The following is a 24,376-nucleotide window of genomic DNA, read 5'->3' on the forward strand; positions in this document are numbered from 1 at the left end:
CCTAAGAGTAATTTTGAATAATTAATGAAAACTCTTGCCAATAGAAATGAAAAACACCTGCTTTGGCAATTTCGAAGGGCCGTGTCCGTACTCCGGAAAAATTTTCTGACCGCGTTATCACCATGTTCCAATGAATGACGTCATGTTTGGAAAACAATTCGAATCAGAAGAGCTTTGATTGGTTGGCATTGTTAGTTATTGGTTTTACATACTAGAATATAATTATATACAAATGTTGAAGAGAAACCCTGGTAAAAGCAACCAAGAGTTACATCCTGACGATCTGATTGGTTAATATTTGATGACGCCCGCCTACGTCAACGATCTTGTTCGACCAAATTTCTTTTCTTCTCAAGAAGTGACGTTAGGGAATGTGACGCAGTTTTCATCATACAGCTAACACGCAAGAAGTCAAAACGTAACAAACCGAACAGTAAGAATTCATTATACTTGTATACTGTATTTGAACCTGAACGTAGAGATTTTGTTTGTTATTTTTTGGAAAGAAACTTCTTTTTGTAAACCTTTCAGCATTGGTTCTTAGTATTGAATTAAATTTGAGTGAGAAAAAAGCGAAGACTAAGGAATTATTATGGTTATATTAGGTATGCTTTTTTAAAATTTTTACTTCAATTAAACTTTCAAATATATTGTGAATTTATTGTCTGATTGGTTTAATTATTTATTATATCAGGTATGGATGTTGCACAAAGTGGACATGTGTTCCAACCACCTATGGGACCACCTCCGAGCTCTCTTAGCGAAAAGTCAGCTATTTTGCAGCAGCAGTCGGTCATTCAAACAAATCAACAATTACAGCAGCAACTTCAATCAATGCACGATAATGCTGAAAATAACAGGCAGAAAAGTAGAGAGATACTGACTCGGAGGCCTTCCTACAGGTATTTCAAATTTTTTTATACCTGTTGCTTTATGTACCGTGAGATTGTACAAAATCGCGCATGTTCACGTGCGCAATTTCGTAAAAATTTTGTCTTTATTACGTGAGTGATTCGTCGCTCTCCACTCCTCCTTATTTCTTCCTGGAAAAGCATGTAAAATACAAAGTTAAATAAAAACAAAAATGGTAGAGTAGAGCTGCGAGCAGAGCTGCACAGTTGCATTTTTTAATGATCAGCCCTAGGTCTTTTATTTTAGGGCTATGCATGTTAGCTTCCACTGATGTAAGTTACCCAATCTCACGGTAGTAAAGCTAGACAAATTTTTGGACCTGCACATAGTTTTTTGTTTGTTTTTATTTTTGCGCGTAAAACTTATGCCAGTTATTAGGAACAGGCAGCTTGCTTGGAATTGGGTTGAAGAATCCCTTGCAAATCATGAGCTTATTTTTCCCCTTTTTAACTGGTTTAAGTGATGATTTGTTGGAGATCATGAAAGTATATTTCATTTTATGGTGAATATCACCAGGTTTTTTAAGATGAAAATCTTCCTTTTTATCTAGGAAAATTCTTGATGACCTGGCAGCAGATTCTCCAGTCAAGATGGAAAACTATGATGATAATGGAAGTAGTAATTCTTCAAGTCCTGGTGGACCAGAAGAATTGACAGATAAACAACAACAAGCTCAACAGCAACATCAGCACCAGCAACAACAGCAACAGGCTCAGCAACAAGCACAACAACAATATCAAAGTATTCAACTCAATGGCGTAATTGCTCCCCCATCTTCAGTTGGTAGCACAGTGGTTCAGCTAAATGATGGCCAGGTACGTATAATTTAATGGATGAACATAATTCTGCTAGTGTAATACCGGAAGTTGCTCTAATTCCACTCATCTTTAGATAAGAAGAAATAGAGATATGCATCTTACTAAATTTCAAATTTTACTTTTCAGGCTTACACGATAAAAGGTTCTCTTCCTGTTGGATTGGAAAGTGCAACGCTAGCGTCTCCTCAACAAATGGCAGAAGAAGCAACTAGGAAAAGAGAACTAAGGTTATACAAAAATAGGTAAATATTGCTTGATTTTTACAATTATTTTCACCATTTTATCAAGAACAGTTTCTGAATCTGAAACTGAATTTCTTTAACAAATTAGGAAAGTTAGCAGAAAACACCAGAGACCAAATTAAGGCATCGCATTTTGCAATTTGTGATGCCTTTTTTGGATTTTTTACAAGCTAAAAATTTATCCATTTCAGGATGAAAAAACTATGCTTGCTAAATTCAATGCATGAAATACTGCTACTTTCTAAGTTAACCAAACAGCTGATTGATCTTGAATTTAAAAGCTCCAAATCAGCATTTTAGTCAGTATAACATTAACTAAATTTATGATTTTGTTCATTTTTAGGGAAGCAGCCAGAGAATGCAGGCGGAAGAAAAAAGAATATGTAAAATGTCTAGAAAATAGAGTTGCAGTACTAGAAAACCAAAATAAAGCTCTAATAGAAGAACTAAAATCTCTAAAGGACTTATACTGTAGTAAAGGAGATTAAGTTGGTGGTTTGTGTCATAATATAGAGCTGATGTTTGTAAATAGACGTATGTTTTAGAGTTTTTATGGTTTAAATATCTTTTTTCTTAACTGATGACTAAAAACAACAAAATGATATTTTTATTAGCACTTTAGAAGGATATTATTTTTCATATGAATTTAAAAAAAGTGAAATCTTATTTGTTAAGTGTACAAAAATTTGGAGTGGAGTGGGTCAGCCTTACTTTCTTTGCATGAATCAATTGCACACTAATTTACAATCAACGTAATTCCTTATCCTGGACAAGGAAATGAGTGATTTAGCTGAATTATATTTTCATTTTAATTACTTTCTTATCTGTTTAGCTCAACAGTTTGTTATCATCAGAGCAAACCTTTTAAGATGACATCAAATATTATTTCGGTCAATTTTTCATTTATTTTCAAAACCCATGTTGCAATTTTCCTGATGTCATATTGACTGTTTGTTTTATGATTAAATCTGTTTACAAATTTGTTCCCTAAACAAGATGATGTTTTCATCTAAATGGATTTCTAAACGTCAATTGACGTCAAGTATCGTTAAAGTGGCTTAAGACCCTTCACTTAGATTTTGTGCACGGTTAATAATAATGTATTATTTTTCAGTTTATATATATTTTTTATCGTCTCAATTTATCCACTTTTCGTGCTTTTCTTTCTTTTTTTTTGTTATGGGAATTTTGGAATTGTTTGTTAAGTCCTACCCGGTTCCATGTTTTATTTGTTTCAATATTCTGGTGTTTTTGCTTTGGTATGCATTAGTTTTTTTATATATTTGTTTGTCTGTTTTTGAGCCTGTATTAATACTGTAAATATTTTACATTATCTCGATAATATTAATAACGAGTCCTTTCCGTGACAAACTTATTATTGTACATACAATATACCTGTATCCTTACAACCAAAATACAAAATTATTACCAAATTAAACTGTTTAGTTGTGTTAATATTTTTGCCTTCTCAACATTGCGGGGATCGGTAGATTATATTTTTCTACAAAATGTTTTACAAACCCAGCGATTGCGGACTACTTTGAGCTAATTTACGTTTGCACATTTGCTCTAAAAGCTTTTTAATTACATATGGGGCAATTTTCGGTGACATAAAAAATAACTGATTAGTGTCACAGTTCAGAACACAGATTTCGTAGCATTTTGATAATGGTCCCTCTACAAGAGAGAAAATAAGAGACACGTACAAAAAAGGCGGTCAAAATATGTCAAAATGCGTCAAGCGAAGTCATTCTTTTCTTTACGTAATTTCATCACAAATCCTGATTCTCCATCGTAGAGCTATCCTCCAATCCTCGCTATGAAACTGACACCAAAATTGCAGGAGAGTGTTACCAAAATGACGTCATACTTTATTATTATGGCATGAACTACTTTTTTTCGATCACTCTAATGTCTTTCAAATGAGAATAACAAAACCGCAAGTTTTTCTTTGTGTTTATCCTCTTTCGTATACCGTATCTATGGCTACAAAGGTCCTTTCCGAAACTAGTTGACGTAATTTGATTTAACGACATAGATTTTCTTCTTTCTGGAGTGGTTCAGGACGCCACAGTGACGACATTTTCTAAATTTAGCCAAAAACTACCTGGAATTCGAATTCTTTCTTTTACTTTAGGCCCCTTTACGGAAGGTTTTTTGATACTTGAATATGGACAACCTCTGCTTCACTCATGTGAAGGAGCTAAACACCATTTTGGATAAAATCTGATCTATTTTGTGATGGTAATGTTTTAAAATTCCCTTTTTTCCGCTCTATCCCTTAACCCTTAGACCACGAGGGACGCGTATATGCGTTCAAAACAAGCCAAAATACTGAGTCTCCTGACCACTTGATTTAAAGGGGCATAAACCAATGCTTTTAGAAGGAGTATAAAAATAGCTTTCTATTGGTATAAAAACCATCTTCTAAATCAAAAGCTTCAAGGCACTTTAAAGTTTTGAGTTTCAGAAAAAAAATTTTTAAAAATTTCAACTTTTTCAAAAAAACAGCGCGCACAAACTCTTTTTTTGTGATTCTGATAGCGCTCACGAAAGTATCAACAAAGTCAAAAAGTTGTGCAAGTGGTTCCTGGTACGAGATTGCCTTTCCATTGTTGTTTTCTTTTGTTAAAATTACATAAGTTGATTACTGCAGTGATGTAAAGATCCTGTACTAAATACAAGAATCCTATGGAATAGGCTTATGATCCACTGCTTTTGTAAGTATTTTAGCTGAGAAAGTAGGCTTTAAGGGTGTAGGAAAGATCTGCTTATAAATTAAAAAAAGGATTGAGCAAAAAAATTAATTTGGTTGGAAGTTATTTTGGTGAAATTTAGTCAATTTTTAAGGCAATTAATTAGTTCAATTACCTATAATGATATGTCACCCGATCTAATGCAATACAAAACCACTCACATAATGAGTTTAAGTCGCCAAAAATCAACTAAAAGCTAAGTAGATAAGGGAACCTCCTCACATAAGAAGGGTCTGCATAGTAGTGTTGGTTGTTCTGGCAAAAATCTTATGATTTGATGACCGTAATTACCAACTCATGATGATGATACAATCAAACGCCAGGTCCTGTTAGAAAGACACCAGAATAATCATGTCATATTTCCCTCTGTAGAACCACCGGAGACTATACCAACACCTTTGCAGAGATTCGTCAAAGAATGTTAGATGCCAAACTAATATATTGGCACAAGATAAGTATGATATGAAACCACATTCAAAGAATTGACCATGCAAATAATTAGATTTTACTGTATACTTTGGTTGGAAAATATTTCAAAATTTAATAAACGAGGGGGCTAATCATACCTCTAAACACCTCCAGAATAAGGTAATTTTAGACTAAAAACTTGGCTATATAAATCAAATAAGGGACTTTTCTTCTTTAGGCAGCTGAAAATATTTTTCAAAATTAATAGACAGAGGGCGGAATCCTATAAGATCCAGGGGGTTTGAAAAGAATCGAAAAATTGACAAGCGGGGTGGGTGGGCGTTTATTGGGCACTTGAGAGTAATCATTGCATCTTCATAATCAGATCCAACAAACCATCAACAATACCGTCACATTCTACGATCAATTTTTAGGGTCTCATTTTGGGGCAGGTTTTACATTGAAAAATGATGTCGGATTCAGTGAAGTGCAGATACATTGAATATGAATGGAAATCGATCTGTCTGAGAAATATTTGTAATTTGTGTGATGGTGATTAAGGCCTTGGGGGGGGGGGGGTATTAGGTTTGCGAGATTACGGGTATGTCCGAGCCAAAGTTTGAAAATCGACTCATAGAGAGACTGAATTTCGAAAATTTTGGGATTTAGGAAATTGATGGTATGTTCTGTAGTACGTTCTTCTTGTTTTATGCAGAAAAAGACTTTTGATACAACCTACATTTAGTGGATTAAATTGAAACTATATGAGCCTGAACAAGTTACCTACCCAGTGAATAAAAAGATCGAATTTTCACATTCACCATTATATTTTAAAATACCTTTTTAAGACTATCTTACGTACCTGTCATATTATATTTACAAAACTAATTAATTCTTAGAAAAAATATACTCTGCAAAAAATCTATTTTTTGAAAATTTAAAAGTTATAAAGAAATTTTCATTTTTTAGTACAATCAATTCTAAACTTAATCTATTTACAAACAAGACCTGAAGTATCCATGCTTTACTCAACTACAACACGCTAGACATAGAAACTCCTTCTCACAGACACACTGGGAACTCTTCCCACTGGAAAAATTGGCCAAAATATTGTCCCCAGTGGAAAATTATACTCGAATTTTGTCTGAAAATAATCAGATAAGCAAGTCCTCCCTGCAGAATATTGTGCTATTTTTCCATCCCCACTGAATTTTCTGGCTCAAAAAATCCCACCAGGTCTGTGAGAAAGGGGATGTACATAGGTTGGTATTGAGAACTCAACAGACAAAACTTCTGATTCTAACAAGAATCTCTATTCTAGGAATATTTTCAAGTATATAGCAAAGTATACTCCTTGATCCATAATAGATTTGAAGTTTAGTCCAAGTTGAAAACCCTCCTGTCTTCTCAGTCAAACTAGAGAATCTGTGTTTGATCATTTCATTAAGCAGTCCTTTTTGAGCAAAACATTTTGTAAGGCACTGAATATCTTGCAAGGTTTATTTTGGAACGTTTATGCTATTTTTACTATTTGAATAGATAATGGTCCATAATCTCATAATCAAAATCTTTAGAGAAGCTATTGTTGAAATATACACCAAATAACATAAAGCTCACCATCAAATGTCAATATCACTTCCAATAAGAATCTATTTGAACAGTTTCAAATTCCTGTTACATAAATTCCCTTTACAGCAACAGAATCTTGGGAAATGATGATCCACCCAAATATAGTCGGGCGTTGGCATCAAACATTCATTTTCCGTACAATCGGGCGTTGTTTCCCAACACCCTAGGGCGTATTTCCGTAATCCCCAGGTACCGTTGTTTTTATGGTAGTATGCGGAAGCAATAGCGTAACAAGATTCTCCAGGCTGACATTCTACTGCCATTTCCTCATTTTCTCGAGAATGCATGCAGATGGTCTCGCTTCTATAACTGAAAACTGAAAAAAGAAGAAAAAGTATTTTTTGTACCTAATAATTGCTAACCCCCGTGAATTTTTGATTTTCCGCCATATTACAAAAGGTATTCTATTCTGAACTTGGTAAAAAAAAACCAAAAAAATCTCGCACCAAAAAGTTATTCATTTATAAAATCTAAATCCCATTGGGAAATAACATTCCCATCACTCCAATTGGAAATGAAATAGGGGAAATTTTTCTCTAAAAACTCACCAATAGTCTTTGTGCGATGTTTTTAAAATTCTAGGAAACTAAAAAATGAAATCATTAAAGATTTACCTGTTGTGAGAAGCATCAACAAAAAGCAAATCGATTCTTTCATCATGTTGCCTGAAACCTTTGGTTTTCTTTAAAGTTTATTTATTTCTTCTACTCTAAAAAAGACATAGCATTATTTCATGGTCAGCGATCATTGGTATGTTTGTATGACAAGAAAATCAGGGAAATGATTGGGTGGAGGAGACTAGGTTCCAGTATACGAAAAAGAAATGTCAAAAAGCCTGAAGCTGCTACATTTATTTTCATTTCATAGACAAAGAACTTTGACGTCATTATCTTGTAAATACAATACCCAGAAATTTTTCTGGAAAAGCCCAATTTTTAAACTAAAACTGGTTACAGACTCTTCTTGGATCGATATATTTGCTCAAAATGGTTAACCGAAAAAAATAGTAGTTGAGACAGAGAGAAACTCTATTTGAATATCTTGGGAGTCAATTGAAGTCACAAGAATCATAACTCACTCACTTTGGCTCCTTTAGTTGTCTCGACAAACTGACTTACAGATCCTATCAATTGAAATTCACTTACTGACAACAACCATATCTAAAAGTCCCAGAAAATATTTTCGAGACATCTGATAGTGATACTGCTACTAACAGTTTTTCATCCTTCCGTTTGAATGGACCGTTTAATGTTACTCATTCACTTATCACAGTATGTAAGAAGTACTTTCCACCTATTGAGTCCCATTAACATGAAACAGTCAAGATCATCATCAATTCAATGGATTTCTAACAACTTGAAAACAAGAGAACAACATTCTGTCACTTCGTGGAAACCAGCCATTCTCTTATTTTTAATACACCTTTTCAACCGTAGTCGCACGGTCAGACGCGTGCCACTTTATCATTCAATTATCTCCCTAAACTCAATCCAATCCTTTTTTGGAACCTTTTTCCATTGTCTATAGGTGCGAAAAAAAGACTGCGACGGTTTTAGAGTGGTAAAATGGACAATAAAATGCCCGCGCGGCAATTGGCGGCTACGGTCGAAAAGGTGAGTAGACTAATCATTGAATTGAAGATCGAAATAAAAGCAATTTTTCTTATCCATAATATTGCACAGTATAAAACCTGTGATTTTGTAGAGGTCTGTGTAGATGCGAAGATTCCTTAGATAAGTAAATTGCGAAATTTCAACTTAACTCCAGTTTGAATTTTCGTATGCTTGCTTGCGTGTGAATTTTCCAGTATTCAAAACTAACGATGTTACAGTCTAATATCATAGTTACGGCACATTGACACCAGTTCACACCATTTTTGAAAGACCGTTAAACTCAAATACTTTTAAACTGTTTAGTTACCTTTCATTCGATTAAATTTAACCAGAAATTAAAAGAAAACGAACATCATGCTACTTCTAGTCTATTAGGACTCTGTCATTCATTACATCCATTAGCCTGGTTCCTCTATATTCAAGTTCGTTAATGTATATAAAAAATGTTAGTTCAATATTGAAGTAGTTTGCACATTCTCTCGGATCCGTGAAACAAACCACTTAAAACAAACTTATTTGTAAAGCTCCAATTAGCACAGCTTAGCCATAATATTGAATATAAAATTGTAAAAGGATTACTCATATGTTTGCTTTCTAAATTTCAAGATTGACAAGTAGCCCGCCTTTTATCAAAATATAGCCGTCGACCGATTGTTTCTACCTCTCACTACGAACTGATTTGATACTATCGGTCTTGGTATATACCACCATTGCAATTTGAAACATCTTACGCCTCTGTCTCGTTAACTCGTTGGAACACCTGCGCACTTGAAATTTTGGCCAAAATTTCGCCACCGGTGTAGACTAGCAAGCGTCTGTCTTTCCTTGGACACTGGAACACAGGGATAGTGCTTATAATAAAGAGTTCTTATAAAAAATGGAAATTGCCGCGGGAGAGTGGTTTGGAAAGAAAGTTGTATTCAGTGAACATATAGACATAGATCTCAATGCAATTTTAATCTGCAGCGAAATACAACGACGTGGTTTACTAGTCTAAACCTGGTGGGAAAAATACCCTACAGTTTCAGCCCCATTAGCTAAACTGACTTTGATTTGATTTAAAGGTTCAATGGAAAAATTGCACTCCTAAACCATTTCCACTGGAGTTTTTAAACTTGGAACAATAAAAATTCTTCCATTATTGGGATTTCGATAGAAACCTTTATCTCCACTTTGGGAAAAGATTTCCACCAGAGCTGTGAGATATCTTGCAAATGCAATCGAATCTCAGTGCTATGACAACCCATGGGTAAACGTTCTACTATAAGAAAGTTAAAAGGTTTTGAAGCCTTAAGGTGTTCTTAGCTTGGGTTTTAAACCCATAAATATTCTTAAAACGTTCTCTTATTCCTTAGAATATTCGTAAATTTTCGGCCCAGAAGCCTTTATGTTTTCGTATATTTTGTTCTTCTAAAAGAAAAAAACATGTAGTAAACCCTCTTTCTCCACTGGTGTTGAACTTTGGGACCTTCATTTTGGATTGAAATCTACAGGGAGTGTTCGAATGCGAATGCTCCAGATAGACTGCCAAATCATTGGCAAACCACATGTAGTAAACTGAAATGACTGAAATAAGCCTCCAAATACTAAATTGCAATCTGGGGATGAAGTTTTCTTAAAAGCATATACAATATAACAAAAGTTTTTTTATCATCTCTCTACCAGGGAGATAAACCAGTTTACAATCAAATATATCTATCTTGAAAGCTAGCTACCTCTCAATCTCATCAATGAGCAGAAAATAAGCTACGAGCTCTTGGAGAGCTGCTTAAGTGTTTGTTTACTTTAACTAGCAATTCTTTCTAACTCTACTGCTCTCGTACAAGAGAAAACAACTTTCTTGTAATATATTGACATTATGGTTGGCAAATTCATTGATCTTTAAAGTCCAAACATTGATGTTCAAACGACGTTTGGAAGATATACGAGTCGCTTTTAATGACGTAAATTGGGGTCTCAATACTGCTCTTCCTCTCAAAATCAATAAAATAAAGCTTGAACAAATAAATTTAAAACATTATCATTTTGCAGGCACCCGGGGGGGGGGGGCACTTAGGCAAAAATGGATGATGGGTATGTGCGGACGGTAAGGGTCGGTTTTTTCACCTTTCAAAGTCTCACTAAGGGTCGGAAAAATCAGAAAGTTTTAAATTAGTCTCTCTAAGGGTCGGAAAATTCAAGATTTTAAGAAAATTCTTTGATTTTCAGAGAAAAAATTGTAATAAAGTCTCTCTAAGGGTATGACTTTTTTCAAAAATCGAAAAAAAATTCAAAAATCACCTCTAAGGGTCGGTTTTCGGAGGTCCCGTCCGCACATACCCCTCATTCGCCAACCCTAGTACCCCCCCCGGGTGCAGGCATTATTGACAACCCGCTTTTTATTTGCTGGTTTTAAAAATCGGATAAGCTTCTAAATTGACTCTGTAATTTAACTCCTATAATGCACGTATACAAATTTAGTCAATCGGCTGGGACTCGTATAAGTTATTTTCTTATCTGCGAACCGAAAATAAATTCATTTATTTACTAATTCTCCGAAATTATAGGCCTGAGACACAAAACAAAAAAAAAGAACAACTAGAAATCTCGATTTCGAGACAGATTGGTATCTTTCATGTAGTAGGAGCCGTACCAAAGCCTAGAGTCGAAAAATATAAAATATACATCCTAATGAAAATAAAAATCCTAATATTAATTATCCTAGTTTTAGTCCTAATTCTAGTCCTACACCTAATCCTATTACTAACCCTAATCCTAATCCTATTCCTAATCCTAACCCTAATCCTAATCCTAACCATAAAATACTTTTCGTAACCTATTTTCTCCGTTTTGATCCCCTCGGATGAAAACTGCACTAGCCCCGTTCGCCAATTTGGGTGCTCCAACTGTCTCTGAAAATGGAACTGCTAGAGAGAAACCGTGGGGGATCGAAAAGAAGAGCTGAAAACTTTGTAAACTTATATACATGAAACACGAAAACTTAAAACGCGAATAAACATATAACACTCCGGAAAAACCATCTATACTTAAAAAACCCCTTGTTGAAACTTGACCTTGAACATAGATATTGTACATACCGAAAAACACAACACCCGCATGTAAAACTGCTGTTTTGAAGCTGTCGTATCAAATCTTTCTTTTTGAAAGGGTACTTAAAGTTCAGATAGAAAATCTTTGAATCTGTCAAATTCTATGTTAATACATAAAACATAAAATTATACAAAACACTAGTCAATATCTAATACATACAAAAAAGCTAAAAAACGTTCAACGCTAAAAACTTTTGTGACGTGTTGCTAGTAAAGTTGCAAGCGACTCTAGAAGCTTTGAACGACGTGTGAAGAGGAATGCAAAAATCTACCATCTTAAGCCCACGCTTCAAAATTGATAAAATGCGGAACCCTAAAAACGCCTACCTAAATAACGCCCAAAATGCCGAACACGAAAAACTCTAAAAACGCCTTCCGCCTCTCGCATAATGTTCTCCGAAAATGTAAATAAATACACTGTGTTGTCTGAATAAGGGAAACATTTGGCTGATTTTGAACATTGTCTCATTATTGGGGTTTTCACACTAATTCCCACCACATTTGTTATTTCAATTTTGCCACCCCTGGCTCACAGACCCGTAACAACCCCCGCTCCACTGGAAGGTTCGGCCGAAATTTCGTTTCCAGAGTAAAAAATGCCCCACGACAGCTCCATCGGGAAATTGACTTTCATTTCATCCTCATTTAAAATTAATTGTAAAAAATTGCACTTCAAAATCTTCCCCACAAGATATTTTAGGTTGGAACAATAGGTTTTCTATCTCCATTGGGATTTTGGTAGAACCTTTTATCCCCGCCTTGGGAAAAAGGTTTCACCGGAGTCTGCGAGACAGGGATGTTTTTTATACCAGCTGGCTATTATATAAACAGTTTTGGAGTCTATTCTTGTCAAGACCCAAGATGCACCGCGGAAGTTTTGTTATCTCAAATTACGGCTCCATCGAGTGCTGCAACTTGAGGCTAACCGCATATATTTTTGTAAATGCTCCAAAACATCTAAGCTTAAACAAATATAGCCATGTGCCAATAATAACCTGAAGTTCAATAACTATTGCATATTTTTAAAGCAAAATGGCTCAAATACCCAGTTTTTCTTTACTAAATTTCAGATGTCGATAAACCAAGTTATACCGATAATAATTTTATTCCTCAAAGTGGATTGATTTTGGCGGGAAATAATTTTTGGTGTACTCGGCGAACTTGATAAAATTCGCTAAATTAAATCATCGTCAAAATTTTGAAAAATCGCTTATTTGCCAAATAAAGATAAATTTGAGTATTTCAAACTGGTTGTCGTGTGTTTTAGTGCTCCCAATTTTCCATTCCCAGATTGAATCCTCGCTAATTTTTACGGAATTGACCAATCACAAAATTAGATCACCACCAAAATCATATTTCAGCTAATTTTCAAATTAAATCCACACAAAAAAAATCGTAGTACATTGGGATAACAGTGGAAAAAATTACTGATGGTTACCACAAACGCTGGATAACGGTCGTAATTTTTTGTCTAATGACAGAATATCAGAATAAAAAAGACCAACTGACGAAATACCGGTCTCTCAGAGGATGCTCTGTCAGTAGAAGGTTTTGGGAAGGAGTTCAAAAGAGAGTTTTGCTATTATCCATTCTCCGTAAAAAGATATCTAATCTTTCATTATAAATTTTAGTCCCCCCCCATTGGATTCACCACTAACTAAAATGGCATTTTCATAAATTACGTCACGAGCAACGCTTACATCGTAAACTGCTATGGTAATTGACTCCATGATGACTTAAAATAAAAAGAAGTTCACTTTATTCAAAAAGTAGCACTTGACGCCTCAAGGGACTTGATTTCCTTAGTAATCAAGGAAAAGGCAAAGCCTATTGTGTATTAGCCTATACTAGACGTCACCCGCGTTTTTCTACGCAATTAACGTCTATTCCACTTTGCGACTTTTTATAATGTTTGGAGCCCAGATTTTCGGGCTCTAAACATTCGATTTTTTTATGTCACTTTAAACGTTCGAAGCTCCCGCAGTAGGATTCAGAAATCGTCAAAGTGGAACTCACTGAGAAACGGAATGAAAAATTCCGGTTTTTGGTGAGCGTACTCACTATAATTGTGTATGAAAGGTTTACATCTCCGAAACTGATAATAATCTAGAATAATTTACACTAAAACTTCACCGTACATCACATCACCAGAGAAATAGACCAACCAATCTATAGGACTAGCATAGACGAACAACAAGTACTCTTATATGCGTCAAAAGTTTAATTTCAGTAACAAAGATAAGAACCTTTCGTCCAAACAAAATATTTAAAATGAAAACAGAGGCGGAGTTCACGTAACTTAGTTTATATTTAAACACTCTGCTCTAAAAACTGATAAAATTTATCACCTCTCGTTATTGTTTACTACGTAATGACCATTTGTATAGGGTCAAAGAGACAATTTAGTTACCATACCTTTTAACTTTTACAGTGTCGTTTCACAAAATATACCAGTATTGTTCTTTTATACAGCGTTTCCCTCGAAAAGCAAGGGCCCACAAACAGTTTCGCGAGTCAAAGTGGTCAGGTGGAATAAATCTCCATCAACGTGTCGAACAATCATCCATTTTGATCCTCAGAAATTTAGGATATTTTTCATGACAACACCATCCAGCTATTACAAAACAGTGACGGCTACGTATTTGACGTTGAGTAGAAGCGGTCAAAACATTTTTTTGCCATTTAAATAGAGGCAAGACCAGGGTCTTTGATCAACTCGTCGTGAGTCCCTGATCACTCCATTATGACAAAAAGGCTTCTAAAAAATTCTCTCATTACGCCATAGCACAAAAAGATTATCTTTCACTCCACGCATCACGGTTTTCAAAATCATAGATCACGCCATCACGCCTAAAAAAGGCCTAATCACGGCACCACACAAACCGCTAGGGCCTCTAAAACTGAAACCCGATCCCTTTCAGGCTGCTTTTTATTCAAAGGTATATCATTGCCGTGAAATCATATTGAATAGTGCTCGATGATAAACAAACAAGATACCAGGGCCAAGTAAAAAACCTTTTCAAGGTATATAAATACAAGATTTTGCACGAGCTACAAAATATTGAACGGAGGTAAACGTCCAAACACCAAATACCAGCCTTATTTTTAAAATACTGGATTGAAAAAAATCTCTACCTATGATGATTTCGATATATTTAATATGGTCACGAAGGGTATGGGCTCTAAGTTTCATTTTAGATTTTTATGTAATGGATAGTTTAATGTTGACTTTTCAAAGTCATTTTCGGATTTTATGTCAATCTTTGGGTCAATAAATTACAATAAAATGTTTCTCAGGATATGAAAAATATGGCGCCTTACATAAAAATTTAATCTGATGATATAATCTTTCTATTTCCAATAGTTTTATTCTCAAAACAAGTGTATTTTAGAATGTTTTATACCCTTTTATGCTTCCTATTTAACATGGAAGTACTTCCTTGTTTTACGAAAAATTATAAAATTATACCTTTTATTTGATACTTATACTCAAATATTGTCAATTTAAAATGTAGACAAGAACCCCCACCCTAGTTTGTGTGATGTGGTCATTGGAACTTTTTTATACGCGATGGCGTGATTTCAATCTTATTTGCATATCCTGTTCGATGGGGGTAAAAAGAAGCAGTATTTTTTCTTGACCAATTTCACTGGTTTCATACATGCATCAGTTGGGTTATTAGATACGTTACGAAAACGTGTGCAAGATTCTAATTAAATTCAATAGAAAGTTTTTTTAGTCAAAATTTGGTAGCGTGTGTTTGTGTACCCAGGTTTATATTTTCTCCACCCCTGGCTGTATCTCGATTTTCAAAATTATGCACCCCCTTTTCGCAGTCTCATTAGAATTAATCGTCCCCCGTAGAAAACTTTACTCCAATTTCTGTCCTCGCTGCAAGCAATTAAATAAGTAAATCCTCACTGCAAAATATTGTGCTAATTTTTCCATCCCCATTGTATTTTCTGACTTGTAAACTAAAGTATTTAAATCTCCAGCCATAAAAAGGGGGGGTTCATGGTTGGCGGAGGAGTGGAATCGGCCCTTTTTTCGGACGGAGCGGCGGAATTTGGCGAAAATTTAGACGGAATTACGGAAATTGGGTTCTCTGACGGAGACGGAAAATTAGACAATTTTGGTACGGAAAAGCGAAACTTAGCAAAGAAATTTGCAGAATTTCAGAATTGGCAAGAAATATTCAAAATTCGCGGAATTTTTGACAAAAATCTTGAATTTCAAAGAAATTTTCGGTGACGGAATTTTGGTTTATTTTTAGACGGTTTGACGAAAATTAGAGGAAAAATTGGCGGAATTGCGGAATCGGGTACCCCCTGAAAATCCCCCTAACAACATGGGAATATTAATCCTCATCGAGTTTCAGGCCGTTATTTTTCTCTCCACTTACTGAAAAATCCCATCGGTCTGTGTCTTGTGTAGATAATAATATCGTTTAGTAAGATGATCAAGTGCCTAAGTAATCTGGTGAAACATATTTAGCCAGGGGGTGTACTTAGGCTAAATGAGTGCCGGGTATGTACGAGCCATAAGGGTCACTTTTTCACACCCTCAAGTTCCTCAAGAGGGGACGAAAACCATTGAAAAGCAATTGAGTCTCTGTAAGGATTTCAAAATAAAGAAAATCAAAAATTGACTCCCTTAAAGGGTCACGAGTTCTTGAAAATTGGAGTAAAATTAATTATTTTGGGGGAATAGTCACTCTAAGAGTGGCAAAAATGTCAAAAAATGGACAAAGTTTCCGAAATTCAGTCTCTCTAAGGGTTGATTTTCAAACTTTGGCTCGGACATACCCGTCATATCGCATATCGCATAAACCTAATACCCCCTTCCCCCGCCCAGGAGAAGAGGGGGAGGAGGAATGAAGATGCTAAATGGAAACGGGTTAGAGTCTTGTTGTTAGTGAACGAGGGTTTCAAATTATGATTACATACAACTCATAAATGAAACAATGCGTAGTGGTTATCATCCTTGACTTGGCCCGAATTCGATACTCAATGTGTCTCTACGATTCACTTGGCAAGTGAATATAACTTCGCCCGGGTCAACCCAAGCCGTGATTCCTACTCCTTTGTGGGCAGGACCCATTCCAAATGCATTCGGAGCGCTCATATCTATCATTAATGAAAAAGAGAGAGCTTACTATTGCGGATAAAATTTTTTGATTAAATGTTTTTTCCACTCGGCAAGTTTTTTGATCATTTCTTATAGGCGGTAGACACAAGGGTGTTTAGAGGGGAATATATAACTTGGAAATAAAAAGAAAATGGTTTAGGAATATCGTAATTTTTCTGATTTTTAACTAAAAATTCTAAATTTACAAATTTACTTTACATTTACTAAAGGCTAATCAAGCCAATGAAATTTTTTTCATTTTACGAAAAATTTTAAGATAATACCTTTTATTTAATACCTGCACTCGGGAATATTTATTCTTATCAATTTCGCAGATAGATAAGAAGTCATCATAAAAACACAATCTGCGTTGAGAAATATATTGAAAGTTCTGGTCATTTTCTCGTTAATTTTTCTAAATTTGAAGTTTGGGTGAGAAAGCCACTTTTATTTGTTAGATTTTTATTTTATTTGTAAATCAAATATTTCAATTTGGGAGGGATTTAGAGACTTCTGAGCCTTAATGGACCATTCTTAAACTTTTGGATCCTCAGATCCTAAGGTCCTCCTAAATCTTAAATCTCATGTTAAAACTCTACCCTTCCAACCTTTCAAATCGTTTGTGGCTACAAGATTTCAAGGGAATTTCCCTTTTTTCTCAAATATTACGACCTTGATTGTAAAGGGTAATCAAAACCGACGAAACTTTTTTCACAAACCAACCTTCAAAAATCTTGAATAAAATATCAATCCTTTCCTAAAAAGCTACACCACTGAGAATTTGGTTTGGGTTTACAAGTGTTGAAGAGCTTCTGAAACCAATACTTCAATGTTCCAAGACTGAGTTAATTAAGGGTGGTATCGTTTGCTTACTCATCAATTTTAATTTACAAGCTTTTTGATATTGAATTGACACGGTTGTAGAGCAAGATTGGTCAGAAAGAGGAAAAGAAAAGCATTTTTTTGCTTATATCAGCATAATATAACAATAGAAAGACACTGTTCTGATATGAAACATGTGTCTGATATGAAACGGCAACACTTATGTAAAAATAAAACCTTTAATAAGTGTATTTGAAAAGTCCATTGTATTACCGTTTAATATCAAAAGATGAATAAAAAAGAATCATAATATGCACCCCTGTCTCAGTACCTCAGAAGAAAGCTCACCCTAGCTCAATCAAATAGATACTGCTCGAGCATTATCTTTTAAATATCCTTGGATTTTCTTTAAAAATCTATAATGGAAAATGTTCTTTCATGCCTGATCTTTATTTTTATATGAAAATATTGGCAGTCCTTGATTGATTTTAAACCCTTCTTTCTTCCTAAAATGAGTTACACATATTTTATTCCCCAACAAATACAATGTCAGTTCTTCAGGGAGGTCATAAACCGTTTGAATCCTGATTTCTTTATCGGCTCCGTTTGAGTCCCAACTGAAACCATTTCCCTGACTGACGTATTATTTGCCATCAAGTAAGCACTTTTCTTTCTGTTTCGCTCATTAATTCTCTTCAAATCTTTTAAACTTTGGTTCCGTTTGCAGTGTAATAAACATGGGCAGTCAATCTCACCGGGCTGTAAATCATAGATAGACTCAAGGGCCGATATTTTACGTGATGATGGTCGATGCTGTTGTACAGGTACCGGGGATGACGTCACACGGGAAATCTTACGATGTCTATTTTGCGGACCAGCAGTTGAAATTGAAGGTTCATCTAGGTCCATTTTATACACGGAAACCTTTTTAGATTTATTGACTTCATCACTTTGCCATCGTGGTGGGACATCGAGTTTTGTTGCATCGGGCGCCTTCAAAGGTTCCGAGATTCTTCGGCTCCTTTTCATTGAAGAATTTCGTTCCATACGCATGCGTGTGGCATGTGGAGAAGAACTGATAGCTGCCACAGTATGATTGTTCAACATTTTTATACCAGTATAATTCCTTGAATGTTGTCTGTATGAATTTTTTTGGAAGATTACAGTTTCGATTTCTCAGAATTCACAACGATCCCCAACGTTTTTTGAAGTATAATTCACGCAACGTATATTGCTTTGGTGTTGCGTTTGTTATTTTTGTTTGTTACGATCGCTTAAATTTACAAATTCTGTTTTGGTGGAATTGATGCTTAGCCAACTAATCCAAATTTTTGATTTTTGAAGATCTTCATCGTAATATATTAACTGTAAATTCTGTAATTGAAAATAAATGAAATATAGGCTCAATGTTCCTTAAGTTATTCATTCGTGACCACAATACAAATCAAAAGATTTCAAGCTATAAGCAAAGTAAGTCATATATATCATTAACTCTTTAGGGCTGGAAGTGAGTAATTTATACCATATATTTGAAAATCGGTGGGAAATACGAATCCAATTTACTTTAGTCTATCCTTCTCCTTCGTTCCTCTCTTTCAAAATCTTTAGGGATCTATCAAGCCAAAAATGATACAGTTAAGTATCTTTAACTCGAGCCTCTATAACTCGAATGTCTCCTTAACTCCAACAAGTTTGCGCAGGTCCCTTCAACTGAGAATGCCTTAATCCATAACACAAAATTTCCTTAACTCGAACAAATTTGTTCCCCGTGCGATTTCGAGTAAAGGAGACTAAACTGTATTTCAAAAACAATTTTGTGTGATCCACTACTGTATATCTTCTTTTATATAAGTTTTTTTACAGAAAGCAGAAAAATTCCAAAACGTTCGCATTTTATTTCTATGTCACGTGCATAAATGTTTTTCATCTTAAATCTCAGACTGTTTGTAAGGTTAAGATGCAAACTGGACCTTTCTATCGCTTTCCCTTTCGAAAACGTTTAAAATATCATCCAGAAACTTTCCCCGACCTTGTACTAATATAATTTGCTACAACCAAATCAAAACACATGCTTTTCATCACATGCTTAAAGCATAAAACCCTGACTAGTTTAACTTTGACATTGTATTTTTTTCACGTCAAAACAAAAGATGGAATTGCGTAAGCATAAATTAAAGAGAAAATTTATTTTCGCAGAATCATTAAAAAATTTATTTTTCATCAAAAATGTTTTAATCCAGGGGTTTTTTTAGTTAATACTTAACCTTTCAAGTTTAAGAGGGTCATAAACATTTAAGTACTAGCTTAACCTTTTCAATAAACTTTCGGTAATGTTTGAAAGGAAACGTCATCAACTTCCAACGTGACAAGACCCAAGAATAGGTTTTAATTTCTTTGCTGAAGCAATAAAAGTTAGCTCTAGGGCCTAAGAAGCCATGATCTGGAGAGTAAAGGGCAAGAAATTTAGTGACTTAGGAGGCGCAACCGACTTAGAGGTATAGTAAACGCTGGGAAAATATATATCACGTTGGTTTACAGGAAAAAATAGTAACGGTAAAGTTTGGAAAAAACGATAATGCACTGTAAACACCTCCGCCACTGCTTATTCCACCTGGGCTAACCACCATTTACAAAGTTACCCCGCCTCCTAAACTATTCCCTTTTTAGTGAATTTGTGTAGACAATAGGATCGTCTAGCACCGACGGAAAATTAATTTTGACCCCTACTATGTCTTAAAATGGCGCTTTTTCCAACTGATTTTTCCCAGAAATGAAGCTTTTGAAAGTATGAATCGTGATGGAATGTTATGTAATGTAATCTTTGAAATGTCTTTTGAATCAAGCCACTACGCTGTTGCTCTCAGATAATTGCCCAACGATATAGAACATACTTACGGAAATCAACAAACTCAAGTTACCGTAAAAATACAACACTTTTACTCAACGGTAAAAGTAACGGTATCTCACTTTTTCGACAATTTCACTATCTAACAAAAAAGTGACATGCTCCCGAGTTTATGAAAACCACGATAAATTTCACAAGCGTCAAATTAAAATCATATGTGTTCATCATGACTGAAAAATCAAAATAGTACACTAAAGGTCACAGGATGTGATGGTAACCTTTCTCCTGAAAAAGAAAACATCAAATTTTGTTTTCTGATGGTCACCTCTAGGATCTCAAAAAGTGCAACTCTATGTTTTTAATTCTAACGTCTATTTCCAAGTGATTTACAGATTCTGAAAGAAAATCACAAAATGCTTTATGATGACTAAGTAGTTTTTGAAATTTTAACATTCAATGAAACCATACTTATGATACAACCCTGTCTCATTAAACACCCCTGTCTCACAGCTCCGGTGAAACTTTTCCCCACAACGGGGATAAAAATTTCTATTGAAGTCTCAATGGGGATAAAGATTTTATCGTTCCAAGGTTAAAAATCCAGTGGGGATGGTTTTGGGGTGCAATTTTTAAACATTGAATTTCGAATCCAAAGTCAATGCTAATCCTAATGGGGCCGAAATTCTAGGGTATTTTTTCCCAACGGAGACGAACTTTTTGCCAAATATTCCAGTGGGGCTGGGGTCCCAGCGGGCCTGTGACACAGGGGTGTCATTAAACTTACAGCAATAGAAATAATATAGGGTTGGTCCCTTAGCAGCTGTTGACTCGGAAAATTGTCGATAGTGAGACTAAAAACAATCCACTTTTGCTGTGACTCCTGTCTCAGTTATCTTATGAGAATTTTTTGAACAAGTGGACGAAAAGATCTAAATGCTGAAAGGGATGAAAATCAATTGTTTTCATGGACAGAGATAATTTTTTATAGCTCAAAAAATGCACTGGGATGACCAAGATCTTCGTGTCTCTCCCACTGGGCGCGAGAATAAAAGAGTGTATTTTTACATTGAGAATGAAGTTTTAATGTATTTTTCTCAAAAGGTACGATGTTTCCCATCGAGCCCATCGACATCAATGGTACAGAGGTATCTAAATTGAAAAGGAAAGTATCTCTCTTTGGCTAGGGATTTCAGATTCGGATTTTCACAACTTATATCTTCGTTTGAGTAGTATCAGCTTCGGAAATTGGATTTTTCCACAATATAGGTACACGATTTCAATGCATTTTTACAAGTTTGTGGAGGTTTTACTGGTCAGTATTACAAGAGTGTGATATTTTTATTGTATTATATTCTTTTAGGTCATCGAGACTAATCGAGGCCTATTTAGTGCTTTTGTTAAATAAAGAAAGTCATTGAGACAACACGTAAAATATTTCATGGTCCACACGTGCCGCATATTAAAAAGAGAAGAAAAAAGTTAAAGTGTGTGAGTGTTGAGAAAAAAAAATTGTAAGAAAGAAGAGAAACATAAAAATTAAAAAGTCGAAACAAGAAAATACATAATAAAAGTTGAAAAATGGTTGATGTTGAGAAACTTGGCAAGAAGCGCAACGCTCTCACATCATATGTTAACAAGTTGGTTTTGGAGTGCGAAGAATGGAACAAGGATGCTAAAAGTAACAAAAACGCTCTTGAAACCACTTGTAAAGTTTTAAATAAAAAGTTACAAATTATCATTGAGATTACGGATAACATCGTGGATGATTAGACGATGAAGAGCAATGGGAATACAATATGAGAAGTGTTCCAAAGTTGAGCGTCGAGTTGAGTCGTTGATTTAGCCGTCAAAAGTGAATTGTCAAAAGAGAACCCAAAAATTGCTGTTAGTGATAGTAGTGTCACAAGTTACCCGAGAGAAACAGCGGAAGCTGATATTCGTCTACCCAAATTGAGTTTGAAACCCTACGATGGAGATCCGTTGAAATGGAAACATTTTTCGATACATTTGATTGTCCGTTCATCAGAGAGATGATATGACCAACGTCGAAAAAATGACATACCTCACCAGTTTACTTGAAGGAGAAGCGGAATTGCATCCAAGGTATAACATTATCTAACGAAAATTACGATATTGCGCTCAAAATGTTAAAAGAAAGGTTCGGTGACGAACAGATAATTATTAGTGCGCATATGAATAAATTGTTAAACTTAGAAACAACATCAAACTTTATCGATATCAAAGAACTGAGAATGCTTTACAACAACATCGAAATTCAAATTAGAAATCTTCGTGGAATTGGACTGGAGGAGAAACGTTACGGCCCTATGCTCGCACCAGTTATTATGTCGAAATTGCCACAAGAAATAAAATTGTTGTTGACTAGAAAGTTCGGAAAGGATGTATGGGCAATCGATAAGTTACTCGAAGCCTTACAACAAGAAGTCGAAGCTCGAGAAAAGGTCCTTCTTACAGAGAATGAAGGTGTCGAAAATTACGAAACCTAATGAGTACCGGTCGTCCTACAGACAGCAAAAGAAGACAACCGTTCCGTACCTTTCCATGCGTTTACTGTGGAAATGCTTCACACAAAGCCTATCAATGTTCCAAGATATCGAAACCAGAAAGTCGAAAGGATTTTCTCATCAAACAGAAACGATGTTTCAAGTGCTTGAAAATAGGACATGATAGTAAAAGTTGTAGATCGATGCGCAGTGTTATCATTGTCGAAAAAAAATCATCATAGCAGTATTTGTAAAACCTTCAAGAAAGAGGAAGATACGCCAAGATACTCAGTCGAATTTAGCAAGCAGTTCGTGTACCGTTTTGCTACAAACAGCCAAAGCCAAAATCGAAAAATGTCGAGAAAAATCGTTCGTCCGAAAGTAGAATTTTCTTTGACCCTGGTAGTCAGTTGAGTTATGTTACACCCACATTGAGTCGAAAGCTGATCTAAAGCAAATTGGAAAAAAGGAACTTTGTATCCAATCGTTCGGAAACAACAAAACCGTCAAAAACCTTACCCGTGGTCGAATTTAACGTGAAAACTTCGAAAGGACAGGTTCCTGTGCAAGCCTACGTATCCGAAATTCAGTCAACCCGTTTCGAGACAGAACACAGTCGAATGTCAAAACGTTTTGAACATTGAAAGGTTTAAAACTGGCAGATCCAAATCATGAAAAGCCATCGATATTGATATTTTGATTGGCTCAAACTTTTATTGGGATTTTATACACACTGAAGGTGCTGTTACTGGCAAGTCTGGCCAGCCCATTGCTTTGAGTTCGTCGTTGGGATACGTTTTGAGTGGTCTGCTGATTTAAAAGAAAAGATTTCGTCCGGAATTTTTTTCTCACATGTTTTGAAAGCCGTCATTAGTGAAAATGATCGATTATCTGAAACCGTTGATAAGTTCTGGACTTGGAGAGTCTTGGATAAAATGTGAAAACCTTTGATACCGAAAACGTGAATTTGTGAAGGAGTTTGAGAACTCATTAAAATTTAACGAGAAGAGAAATGTATGAAGCAACATATCCAGTCAAAGAGGAGAATTGGTCGCTAGGAGACAATTATGAACTGTGTAGAAAAAGACTTCAATGTTTATCAAAAAGCTTCGAAAACAATCAACAATTATTGAAGATTATCAAAAGATTTTCAATGAACAGTTAACAAAAGGTGTTATCGAAAAAGCGCCAAATGATCAAGAGGTTGGAAAAACACATTACATTCCGCACCACGCTGTTATCAAACCAGAAAAATCAACAACAAAGGTACGCATTGTTTATGACGCGAGTGCAAAGGCAAATAACAATGAGTTATTTTCTTTGAATGAATGTTTAGAGGCGGGTCCTCCATTGAATACAGATCTCTTTGAAATTTTGCTACGTTTTCGAACAGACAAAGTCGCCATTGTCGGTGATATTGAAAAGGCTTTTCTACACATAAAACTAAACAACGAACAGAGAGGGGTTGGTGTAATTTAAGATGCACGATCTAACGATTTACGATTCACGATGCGCGATCCATGCATAAAGTATGCTGATTATTCCTAATAATTATCATAAAACATAAATTATATAACATAATTCTAAAACAATGGCATAATCTTTTCTCG

At 35.2% G+C, this 24,376-nt stretch overlaps 1 protein-coding gene and 1 long non-coding RNA gene across 2 annotated transcripts; one reads left to right on the top strand and one right to left on the bottom strand.

Annotated features, from left to right (window-relative positions):
• Positions 1 to 443: 443 nt before the first annotated feature.
• Positions 444 to 3,410, top strand: LOC136819375 (cyclic AMP-responsive element-binding protein-like). Its single transcript, XM_067075614.1, has 5 exons — positions 444 to 605; positions 695 to 902; positions 1,463 to 1,727; positions 1,857 to 1,972; positions 2,316 to 3,410. The coding sequence occupies exons 1-5, from the start codon at positions 593 to 595 to the stop codon at positions 2,458 to 2,460; spliced, it is 747 nt and encodes a 248-aa protein (XP_066931715.1). The 5' UTR covers positions 444 to 592; the 3' UTR covers positions 2,461 to 3,410.
• A 2,534-nt stretch (positions 3,411 to 5,944) lies between these two features.
• LOC136819385 (uncharacterized) lies at positions 5,945 to 8,701 on the bottom strand. Its single transcript, XR_010848435.1, has 2 exons — positions 7,380 to 8,701; positions 5,945 to 7,081 (listed from the first exon to the last, which is right to left on the bottom strand). It is a non-coding gene; the product is annotated as an uncharacterized lncRNA (long non-coding RNA).
• Positions 8,702 to 24,376: the final 15,675 nt, after the last annotated feature.

Source organism: Clytia hemisphaerica, unplaced genomic scaffold (genome assembly GCF_902728285.1).
Source record: "Clytia hemisphaerica strain Z4C2 unplaced genomic scaffold, Clytia hemisphaerica genome assembly, whole genome shotgun sequence".
In the NCBI taxonomy this organism is placed as follows: domain Eukaryota; kingdom Metazoa; phylum Cnidaria; class Hydrozoa; order Leptothecata; family Clytiidae; genus Clytia; species Clytia hemisphaerica.